The 12,389-nt window shown below is 39.3% G+C and overlaps 1 protein-coding gene across 1 annotated transcript; it reads right to left on the reverse strand.

The window, feature by feature from the left end:
* Nucleotides 1-11,288: 11,288 nt before the first annotated feature.
* On the reverse strand, nucleotides 11,289-11,729 carry LOC118926188 (translationally-controlled tumor protein-like). The gene has a single exon (XM_036912760.2). It carries the CDS (start codon nucleotides 11,703-11,705, stop codon nucleotides 11,289-11,291), a length of 417 nt encoding a protein of 138 aa, XP_036768655.1. The 5' UTR covers nucleotides 11,706-11,729.
* Between the last annotated feature and the right edge of the window lie 660 nt (nucleotides 11,730-12,389).

Consider the following 12,389-nt stretch of genomic DNA (forward strand, 5'->3'; position numbering starts at 1 on the left):
TACTACAGTGCTATGTTGCATTATTTAAGTAAGTCTTCTCTGTGTGGTTTTACCATCAAATGGATATATAAGTTAGATTCATTTGTCTTTGTTTTCCATTTATAAAGATTGCTTTTCTTTTTTTACTTACTTTTAGCACCCCCCTTCCAGTTTCATTGCTTAAAAAAAATGTTCAAACATACCAAAAAGTTGAAATAATTGCACAGCAAACACCCCCATACCCACCACCTCCATCCAATCCTACGCTAGCCAACATTTGCTATATTTGTTTTTTCACATAATTTTCCCTCTAATAACCTGTCCTTATTTTTTGACAAATTTAAAAGTAAGGTGCAGCTATCAGTACACTTTACTCTTAAACCCTTTAGCTTGCATAGAATTAACTATAGTTCAATGTTTGTTCTTTTTTTTAAAGGTTTACATACAGTGAAATGCACAAACTGTAATTGTGCCATTCCATGAGTTTTGACAAATGCACACACCTGTGTGATGCAAACCCTTATCAAGATACAGAAAATCTCCATCACCCCAGACTTCCCACAAGCCCTTTCCTAATAAGTTCTCACCCCCATTGGCAAGCACTATTCTTATTTTTTCCATCACAGATGACTATTGCTTTTCCGGAAGTCCCTATAAATGGGATCACGCAGAAGGTCCTCTTGCGTTAAGGGTTCTTCCATTCTGCATGAGGTATTTGAGATTCATTCATGTTGCTGCATGTATGATTTCTTTCTATTGGTGAGTGGCTTTCCAGTGTATGAAAATATTACTTTGTTTATTCATTCCCTTAGTACACCATAGTGCTTTCCCATTTGGTGCTCTTATGAATAAAGCTGCTATGAACATTCGTGTATGTTTTTTTTTGTAGACCTATGTCTCCCTTTTCTTGAGTAAACACCTAGGAACAAAATACCTGGGTCACAGAGTAGGTTTATTTAGTTTTGTAAGAACTTTTTAACAGTCCCATTGGGTAACATCTGATGAGAGTTTTGGCCACTGTTTCATGTCCGTTTTTTAATTTTTTAACCCCTAAGGTGTGCAAGTTCAATGAATTTTGAAAAGGGAATACACCTGTATAATCATGATTCAATATGTCCATCATTCTAGAAATTCTCTTGTGCCCTTTGCCATCAACTCTCTACTTCCAGCCAGAAGCAGCCGCTATTCTGATTTCTATCAGCATAGCTTGTTCCTGTTTGGAACTTCAAACAAATAGAATCTAAGATATGTAGTCTTTTATGCTAGGTTTCTTTTGCTCAAAATAATTTTTGAGACATATTTATCTTGCTGACTACACCAATAGTTTGTTCCTTTTATTGCTGAGCAGTATTCCTTGGTATACATATACACGATTTGGTTATCAGCTCACCTGTTGACAGATATTCCTAAATCTTGGCTGTTATGAATAAAGCTATTGCTAATTTTCTCATACAGGCCTTTTTGTGGACATAATGTTTTTATTGCTCTTGGGTAAAAATCTGGGAGTGGACTCACTGGTCACAGGTGGGCATATGTTTACCTTTTTAGGAAACTGCCAGTTTTCCAAGTACAGACCATTTTACACTCACACCAGCAGCATTTGAGACTTCTGGTGTTCCAGATCCTTGTCAACACTTGAGCTTGTCTCATTTTTTAAATTTAAGCAATGGGACCTATGATTTTTAGTTTGTATTTCCCAGATGGTTAGTAATGCTGAGCATCTTATCGTGTGTATTCCTGCCATTCCTATATTTTCTTCCATGAAGTGTCTGTCCAGGCCTTTTGCCTATTTTTAATATTGCATTAAAAAATTATTATTATTGTGTCAAAGGAAGTCTTTTATGGTCTGGATGCCTGTCCTTTGTCACAAATAGGTGCTGAAATATTTCCTTCTAGCCATGGCTTCGCCTTTTAATTTTATCGACAGTGTCTTTTGAAAAGCAGGTGCTGTCAGCTTTGATGAAGTTGTTTTTCCAGTTTTTTTTATGGCTAATGCTTTGTGTCCGGTGTACGGCATCTTGATATACAATCACGTTTGCTTGTTTTTGGTTGCTTTCTGTTTTTCTGTGTTGCTTTTTTCCTTTTTATGAACTTCCTTTAAAATTGATAACCATAATGATATGGCTCCAAAGTCAAGCCTGGAAAATGATCAAGAGGATTAAAACAAGCGGGTGATGTAGGGTTGGGTGGTCGCTAACTCAGCGTGACATCAGGATGACTTTCTAGCTGGCAGCCCCGGACTGGCACTTAATTTACAACTTAATTCCACTTTCACCTGGCTGCTGTGTATAGGCTTCTTGGTTTTGGGGTGAGTGCCAGTGGCCCTGGGCGTCTGTGGGAGAGGGGCCTGCTGGGTTTGGAGGTCTGGTCTGTGGTATAGAGGGGCTGGGTTTCTGAGCACCACTTCTGATGTTTCTTATCTGGGGAGACCCTGGACATTTCCTGAGTCACTCTTGGACTCTGTGGCTTCATCTGTTTAACTTTCTGAGTAATTTCTGGCTTTCTGGCTCTATTTGATCAACTCCCTGAGTCATCTTTGGGGGGCCCTTTCTCCTTTTCATCCCACTCATTTCTGTCTTTCTGCCTAACAAAAAAGCAGGTACTGTTTTCATGTTTGAACAAAGGAAGGTCTTCAAGAGGACTAAAGAATAAAACAAGACACATTCAAAACTGCCTTGTGGGACTATATCAAGCTAAAAAGCTTCTGTGCAGCAAAGGACACCATCAATAGAACAAAAAGGTATCCTACAGTATGGGAGAACATATTCATAAATGACAGATCCGATAAAGGATTGACATCCAAAATATATAAAGAGCTCACACGCCTCAACAAACAAAAAGCAAATAATCCAATTAAGAAATGGGCAGAGGAGCTGAACAGACAGTTCTGTAAAGAAGAAATTCAGATGGCCAACAGACACATGAAAAGATGCTCCACATCACTAATCATCAGAGAAATGCAAATTAAAACCACAATGAGATATCACCTCACACCAGTAAGGATGGCCACCATCCAAAAGACAAACAACAACAAATGTTGGCGAGGCTGTGGAGAAAGGGGAACCCTCCTGCACTGCTGGTGGGAATGTAAATTAGTTCAACCATTGTGGAAAGCAATATGGAGGTTCCTCAAAATGCTCAAAATAGACTTACCATTTGACCCAGGAATTCCACTTCTAGGAATTTACCCTAAGGATGCAGTACTCCAATTTGAAAAAGACAGATGCTCCCCTATGTTTATCGCAGCACTATTTAGAGAATGAAACTGGATCACTGTCTAACCCCATACACAAAAGTAAATTCAAAATGGATCAAAGACCTGAATGTAAGTCATGAAACCATAAAACTCTTAGAAAAAAACATAGGCAAAAATCTCTTGGATGTGAACATTAGCGACTTCTTCATGAATATATCTCCCCTGGCTAGGAAAACAAAAGCAAAAATAAACAAGTGGGACTATATCAAGCTGAAAAGCTTCTGTACAGCAAAGGACACTATCAATAGAAGAAAAAGGTATTCTACAGTATGGGATACTAAGTGCCCATCAGTAGATGAATGGATAAAGAAGATGTGGTACATATACACAATGGAATATTACGCAGCCATAAGAAAAAAACAGATCCTACCATTCGCAACAACAATATTTCACTGAGGGTATTATGCTCAGTGAAATAAGCCAAGCGGAGAAGGACAAGTACCAAATGATTTCACTCATATGTGGAGTATAAGAACAAAGGAAAACTGAAGGAACAAAACAGCAGCAGAATCACAGAACCCAAGAATGGACTAAGAGTTACCAAAGGGAAAGGGACTGGGGAGGATGGGTGGGAAGGGAGGGATAAGGGTGGAGAAAAAGAAAGAGGGCATTACTATTAGCATGTATAGTGCGTGGGGGGCACGGGGAGGGCTGTGCAACACAGAGAAGACAAGTAGTGATTTTACAGCATCTTACTATGCAGATGGGCAGTGAGTGTGAAGGGGTATGTGGGGGGGACTTGGTGAAGGGGGGAACCTAGTAAACATAATGTTCTTTCTGTAATTGTAGATGAATGATACCAAAATTAAAAAAATTAAAAAAAAATAGAAAATAAAATTACAAATGCCAAAAAAAAAAAAAAACTGCCTTGAAGCATGTTCCTGGGTGCCTTCACCTAGCCGACTCTTTTTCCATATCCTCCTCTACCCGGAACTCACATCTTTGGCAGGACTTGCCCCTGATTCCATTCAGGGGCCTGCTCAAATTCCATCTCACTCACCAGAGTTCCCTTTCTATAAACCACCCTTGCTAAAATAATATCTCCATCATTCTAAGTTTCTTCATGGCACAGACATTGTGTTGTTGGTTTCTTGTTTATAATTCATCTCTCTCCACTGAAAGCAGGGGCATTGCTTTCTCCCTTCACCCTACAGTGCCCAGCACACAGCAGTTAGTTGCTCAGTAAATACCTGTGTATAATTCATAAGACCAAGTCCTAAAATGGCAGCTGAATGCAGTGCACAGGAGCCAATGGCTCAGATGCTCCAAATTCAGGTACACGTTTCTGCAGAAGGGAAAGATAGACCCTGCTGATGTAAGTCCCAGCCCTAGCTTAGAACCTGGAGACATCTGCACCAATTCTGGGAAAGGCTGCCAGTTCCAAATTGGCCGCATTTTTTATGGATCATAAAAAAGAATTGTTTCTTGTTCTTGGAAGATGGCTCATCATTAGTATTTCTCATTTCGTACTAACCATATTCTTGCAGTGTTCTTTGTGGAGATGGGTTTCCTGCCTTTCACAGTACCTCCTCTCTCCCCCGACTGGTTGTCCTCCTTTTTTGTATTTAAACTATGAGCTATCTCAACAGCCTCAAATGATTCATTGGAAATGCCTTTCGTTTGGATTACTGAAAGCTTTCCAGATGTGTGGAGTTGCAGTATGCCAGGAAAAAGTAAGCAGAAAATCAAACATTTTATTTTATTGCTGCAAAATGACTTTCAGTTCTTCCTTTACCCAAATCAGTACCCAGAAATTCTGAAAGATCGAAAACTTCATTGTTTCTCGCTGCTGCCGCTGTCAGTTCTATTCCGGAGCCAGTTGTACCCACCCACTCTCAACTAAGGAGAATAATTGTATGCATTTGTAAGACTGAAACCGAGTTTCCAAAATACTCCTGACATTATTGAGGTTAGCTTTGTTTCTTTAGGGACAATCAATATTTTCCTGGAATAAATATAGCATCAAATTGCATTATTTCAGTGGCAGGGCTTCTAATTATGATTCAGTTGATAAAACTAGTGCTAAGCATGCAGTAACCTTGCCCCTTCATTTATGTTTGCCTCTGTGCAAATTTTCTTTTTAAATTAAACTCTTCAGAAAAGAGCTTAAGGTGTAGAATTTTTATTTCGGTTGAGTAGTGCTGGCTCATTCATGGTATATACCCAGCTCTCCTGGGCCATTACTAGTCATACTTAAAGGGTAGATGAGATTATCAAGAAGGTTTTATAATGCCAGGCAAGTGGTCTACTACCTGATAATCTCAATTTCAAAGAATTTTAGCAAGTGATGTCTTAGTGAATTGTGCTGGCTAGATGTGAGGATCTCTGTATGCCTACTGGGTCACTACATTGAGTACTAAGACTTGAAGTTGTTGAGATTTTGTCTGTTTGCTTGCCTTACTGGGGTCTTTCTAACTTTAAAGTAGGAAGGTACATTTGAGTCCTCACATAAGCATGGTTCTGCCAACCTGCATGGCAGTCGGTCTACAGAGAAACAGAGGTTAGGGCTGGAAGGAACATCTTGATTCCCAATTGCTCCAAGTTTAACACCAATACGAAGTTATTGAGAATTGGAGAGCATCTCTCTGGCTTCCTGGGACAGTGGTTTCTAGACTATAGCCACTCCCAGGAAACTCTCTGTGGTAAGGGTGGTTTACCTAACTCATGAGAGAGACTGGCCTTCATTATAAATACAAAGAGGGCATTTGGGGGAACATTTTCTGTTCCTACATGAAGAAGTAATGTGTTCTTGCCAAACACAATTGGGTAGTATTTAGTATTTTGAGAAGATAAGTCCATGAAGGAAGCCTTTGTCTTTTCTAAAATGAATTCTTGTCTAATTACTTACCAGTTCCTGTGAGATTAGAAACTCTTTGAAGTTATAAACAATAACTATCTCTCCCACTGCTGTATCCCCAACCTAGGACAGGGTCTGATACATGGCAGAGTATCAATAAATATTTATAGACTGAATGATGAAGGGATGGATGATATCCTTGAAACTAATACAGTTTACTTCCCAAGATCATTTCTGTTAATTTTTTAATCAAGGTAGAGGAACCTGTACCATATTATATGAATAAAACACAGGCAAGACAAATTAAATGCAATTGTTTTTTTTTCTTGTGAATGTCGAAGGTCAAGTTCATTCATATATCCCAGTTTATCCATAGACTTATGCCTTTTGTGACACTGGATTTCTGCTGGTACAACGAACCATAGGTGAATTTTTTACAGCACCTGTTGGGAGGTTTTAAGAGATGATTATTATGTGAAATGCTGTATGTTTACCTGTAGGCCACTGTGGTCTTTGCTGATAACGGCATTCCTCACTGCCCCTAGCACGTAGTGAAATACAGAGGCATTCTGCCCTTCCTCCCCCAGTTAGCCATGTCCTACTTCATATCTATAGGTAATTCTTACACATCACTCCTTCTTGGGAAGTAAAAGCAGTTCCCATGTATGAAGGCTCTCTCCAAAATGAGAAGCATGTACAGTATTTAATTTGTTTAAGAGATACTTTAGCTTCAAGAATTTAAAAGCTTAAATAGAGCAGCCTCCTTGTTAGCCCAGTGTTCAAAGTTTGAAGAAATCCAGTTGGCTTCAAGCAAGCTTTCCTAGATTTATCCCCTAGTTTAAAAGACTTAGGCAAGGGAGATGAAGGCATAGAAGTTATTTTTAGCACTATTGAAATAGTGGAGGGACACCTTTATTGCTCTGCAAATTGAGAAGGCTTTTCTGCTATGCTGAAAACACTGGGTATTCCTCCTTCCTAAGGCAATGCTGGCTTCTAAGCCAGTATATGTGAGACTAAGAGTAGCTCTTGTTCATAATCATCCATCTTCAATCATCAGTTGTGACTAGGGGCTTCTGGAAGGACATGTGCAGTGGAGAAGTGAAGAAAACACATTACCCAGATGCATAGGAATGCTAAAGCTTTAAAGATGAACAGAGGTGAAACAGGATTGCAGATTAGGTTCTGGTTTTGATGCATATAAAATAACAAGGTAAAGGCCTCTACCGATGCCTCGCAGTGTAAACCCATCTTTGAAGGAGTTGTACTTCATGGAAATTTATGCTAGATTTTGCAATTTAATAGTAACTTTGCTTCACACTCTTACCCTATTGAGTTGTCTGGGCAGATTATGCTGATTATTATTCTAATTGTAAGATGCATTTTAAAATTCACCATTACTTAAAAATATTTAATTTAAAAAGTATTAAATAAAAATTAAGACACAGAGGAAGCACAGGTAGAATTCTGGCTATAGTAGAATTAAGGAGAAGCAGTAACCTTTCAACCTCATGAAATCAACTGGAAATGAGAAAGTGGAGGTTTTCCCAACATAGTGTGGTATTTATTATCCATTTAGGACCAGATTTTGTGTCTGACAAAGGGGTATTAAGGATTAGGTTGTCTTCCATAATACTGGTCTGTTATTTTTAGAATAAGTAAAAAGAAAGCACATGGGATCAATTTTTTTTCAATTGGGGTAAAATACACATAAAATTCACCATCTGAACCATTTTAAATATACAATTTGGGGCACTTAGTACCTTCACAATAATCTGCAACCATCAGAACTAGCTAGTTCCAGAACATTTTCCTTACACCAAAGGAAATCCCATACCCATTAAATAATCATCTCTTATTCCCCTCTCCTCCCAGACCCTACAACCAAGAACCAGACTTAGGCAACCAGTAAAATATGCTTCCTATCTCTTTGGATTTACCAATTCTGAATATTTCATATAAATGGGATCAATTTTTTAACAGGAAAATCCAAGTCAGCAATGGCTATCACTTGATATGGAGGTAAAAAAAAAAGCAAATAGTTCGATTTTGCAATCTGGGACCCTTCATTCTGCCAGCTGGCTACATCAGAAGTGAAGGACAAGCTGGAGAATCTCGATAATTGGGCAGAAACCAATGCTAAAACACGTAGGTACTGTGGACAAAAAGTCTGGAATTTTGAGTGAATCCCTATGTCCCCCAAACCAGAAATGGTCAGAATTCCGTAGTAGAATCTCAAATCATTGCAGTGACCTAAGTCTGGTACCTGGAATCACCCATGGTAAGCTGTAAGAATTCCACTTTTTCCAACTCTACCCTTCCTTCCTTCCTTTTCTTATTTAAAAAAGCTTTATTGAGCACATAGTATGGTCAATACTGTGGAAACAGTGGTGTGGAAAGCAGGCATTCTCTCTGCCCTCAGAGTCTACAGTCATGTGGAAACAGGCAATGAAATAAGTAGCTACACCGTGCTATAAGTGGCGAAGAGAACACCGTATTATGAGTGAGGATAATTGAAGTGGGAAGCTCCTTTAGACTGGATGTTCAGGAGTGGCCTCTCCGAGGATGTCATGTGCAAGCTAGGAGCTGAAGGATGCAAAGGAGGCAGCTGTGGCAAGAGTGGCCTATGAGATTTCCAGGTAGAAAAAGCACCATATGCATGTCACTGTGGCAAGCAGGAGCATAGTACATTCGACCAAGAAAAGACCAGAAACCTAGTGAGGGAGATGAGAGTGGAGAAGTAGCCAAGGGCCCAATCATGCAAGTCTTGATAGTCTGTAGTATGGAATTTATTGTGAAAGCAATAGCCAGTCAACGGGCAGTGCTAGATAGGAGACTGAGTTGATCCAAGTTTTTCTTTTTTTTTTACTTGCTGCTGTGAGGAGATAGGATTAAGGGGGCAGGAGTAGATTCAAGGAGGCCAGTTAGAGAAGTAAAGGTCCAGGTGCAAGAAAGTGGTGGTCTGGACAAGATGGAGATAACACTTATGCATACAATGCATAATCTGTGGAATCCTATGACTGTGCTAGGCAAAATGGAGTGAGCCTGTGTGTTCATATGATTGGGATATTTTTTTCTATGTAACATCCCTCTAGGGGACTTGGAAACAAAGAGAATACAAATTAGGAGTAAAGTTTATTCATCTGCTTCGCTAGCAGATGAATAAATGTTTATTGAATACCTCTCTGGGCCAAGTAGATAGCACCATTTCCCTTCAGAGCTTTGAAGGCATTGCTCCCATGCATATCTGCTAGGTCCCAGTACTGCTGTTGAGAAGACCAGAACTGTTCTGATTCTTGATGCCTTGCTTTGACCTGTTTTTTCATCTCCAGAAGCTGGAAGGATCTTCTCTGTTCTGTTCTTTCAGGATGATGGGCTTTAGTTAGGGTCTCTGGTCATTCATTTTGCTGGACAGTCACTGGGCCACTTCAGTCTCAACATTCATGTTCTTTAGTACCTGAAATTTTTAACATAATTTTCACCAATGATTTCCTGTCTCCCATTTTCTTTTTACTGTCTGGATGTCTTATTACATTCAGGTACTGAACTACCAGACTGGTCCTTTGCCTTCATCTTTTTTTCTTCTACTTTTGGAACATTCACTCCATTTTATCTTCCAACCAGTCCAGTGAGCTTTTTATTTTTAATTTCGATGAACCCCCCCTTTTAGAGTTAATCTCTGAGTGTTCCTTTTGTACAGGATCTAGAAAACTGGAAATTGAATTGCTTCTCAAACATGCTTTTAACCAACACCCCTCCCCCCTTTTAATAACTTCACCTTCTCCCCAACTCCCTAAGGTACTCGATGCTGCCAGGGTCAGGATACTGAGCCTTTGGAGTAATCTATGGCAGGGATCAGCAAACTTAGGCTCTCAACTGCCAGATAGTAAGTATTTTAGGCTTTGTGACTCATACAACTTCTTGACTATCAAATCTCAACTGCTAAACTCTGCTACCAAATCATAAAAGCAACCATTACAATACTTGAATGAATGGGCATGGCTGTGTTCCAGTCAAACTTCATTTTCTGACTCCTGGCTTATGATAGAAATTGGGCTGCATTGTGGCTTTGCCCACTGCTGGTTTTAGGATTCAGCTCCTTTTGGTCTGCTTAGCAACTTCTTATCCATCTGCTTTCCAGCTTCCAAAACTTTGTTGTTGTTGTTTGTCCCCTCTCTAATTCTTGTTATTTTGAGATTATATGTTTTTAATGCTTTTACAGTCGTTTTATTGGTGTTTTGCAAGTGAAAGTAAATAAAGATCTTGTTTCTTCCATCATCTTTACCTGGACCCCACAGTTAAGCATTAAGGGTAGAGTGATGGTTTTCCGCCCACTCCCCCACCCCTGAGCGCTGCTCTGGCTGCACAGCACCGCTCCAAGCTCCAAGATCCTAGTAAGCTAAGGCATATTCAGCCAGTGCTGGCCTCTCCTTGGGAGAGCCATTTTTCTGACCTACCGATTTGCAAGTTAGCCTCACACATTGACTGCATTGTCTAAAATCTATGTTCTATTAATTTTACATGGAATTACAAATGCTGAGGTCCCAGCAACAGCTGGAAATAGATTTCTTGATAATGGCTGAAATGAGAGTAAAAGTTGTGTCACAAGAAAGGAAAATGATTCATAGACCCTGCAAAAGGGTGAAACAAGTAAAATCATTTAATTGGCCTACAGTGTCTGGGTCAAATTACAGAAATAAGTAATGGAAACACCTCACACTACACTTTTTTTTTTTTGCTGCCAACTGTGTTAGTCTCTTTTTATTCTTTTGACAATTTCTTCCAGAATTAACTACTTCCAGTTGTAGGTGATGAAATGTACAAGGAATCCACGTCAAATGCTGACACTGCTATGAGCATAGTCTTTCCCTTTACTTCACTCAGAATTAAGACTTTTGATTCTTGGTTTTTATCTTCCAGTCCTAGAAGTAGTTTTAACTGTAGAAGTCATCTGAAGACACTGTTACACTTGCTAGTAGTGGTCTACAGCCAGGCTCCCGCTTCTCCGGGAACACGACACGCGGTGGATTTAAATATGTGTTAAACTAAGAGGCATTCTCTCAAATGAGTTTAAATGCATTTTTTTTAGACAACCTACATGCCATGTTTTTTTCTTTAAAACAATGCCTCTGCTCCAAATAAATCAACATCAAAATAAATGAAGAGCCCAACATGGTATCAGTCCCAATTGTCTAAGTCCTGTGTTGTGTGGATGAGAAGCAGCAGCCAAGTACAACAACAGGCGACAGATCCAAATAGTTAAATTTGTAAACATTTTTCCATCAAAGAACCATCCTTAAAGAAAATCATCCTTAAAGAACCATCCTCACGGTAGTTCAGCAGAGCACCCATGCCATCTGGATTCATGTTTTCTCCAATAAGAACTGGTAGTTTTTTGAAATTAGCAAGGATGTGCTTGATTTGTTCTGCAGTCCCTGTCATAAAAGGTCTTACTCTTCCTGGTCTCTTCCTCAAGTTTGCCTTTGATTTCATATACTCTTTGATGTACTTCTTGTAGGCTTCTTTTGTGAACATGCTTTCCTGCACATGATTGTTCAAGACAGTATCAATTCCAGTGATTTCTGTGCTTTGGGTACCTTCACCCTGGGGGTCTTCAGTGGAGGCATTTCCACCAGTGAGCAAGTCATCGATGTTACCCTCTGCCCTACTGACCATCTTCTCCTACACCTCCAGGCACAGCCCATCAGTGATATCCCGGATATCTGAATATGTTACTCAGTCCTGCAGATGATGCAGATGCTCAAGTTTAGAACACTACACCCTGTGTAAAAACGCAAGTGTCCCTGGGTGTGGGGGGGGGAAGCATTGGATTTGCTTCTCAGCTCCCTTTCCTGAACAATAGTAAATCGACACCAGGATGTGACACAGAGCAAAAAGACTCTTTTGACTCAGGAGAGGAAGAGAGGAAACTGTCAAATATAATTTTGGTTTTTAGAACATAAGATTTTTTAAATGTAAGAATATGAGAATTATGTCATATTTAATTAATAACAGCTTACAGTTAGGCACTGTTTTAAGCACTTTCCATATACTGTCTTGCTTTATCCTCATAGCAACCCTATGAAGGAAGTATTATCATTTTCATATTTTTACCAAAAAGGAAGGTGAGGCACAAGGCCGTTAAGTTACTTGTCCAATAAGGAAATAAGTAATGGAGCTGGGAGTCCATCTCCAGTGTCCAAGGTCATGGTTACAATGCTTCAGCATTTAATTTTGCAAATGGATGATGTCTTTATGAAAAAAATCAAATTATAATAAAGTAAATAAAATAGCAAAAATAAAAATCTCCAAGCACAACACAACTCTATAATCTTTTATGTTAATTTCAAAATGCCTAAA

Source organism: Manis pentadactyla, chromosome X (genome assembly GCF_030020395.1).
Source record: "Manis pentadactyla isolate mManPen7 chromosome X, mManPen7.hap1, whole genome shotgun sequence".
NCBI lineage: Eukaryota > Metazoa > Chordata > Mammalia > Pholidota > Manidae > Manis > Manis pentadactyla.

Coding starts and splice junctions, on each gene's coding strand:
- LOC118926188 (XM_036912760.2), bottom strand. CDS start 11,705: ATGGTCAGTAGGGCAGAGGGTAACATCGATGACTTGCTCACTGGTGGA.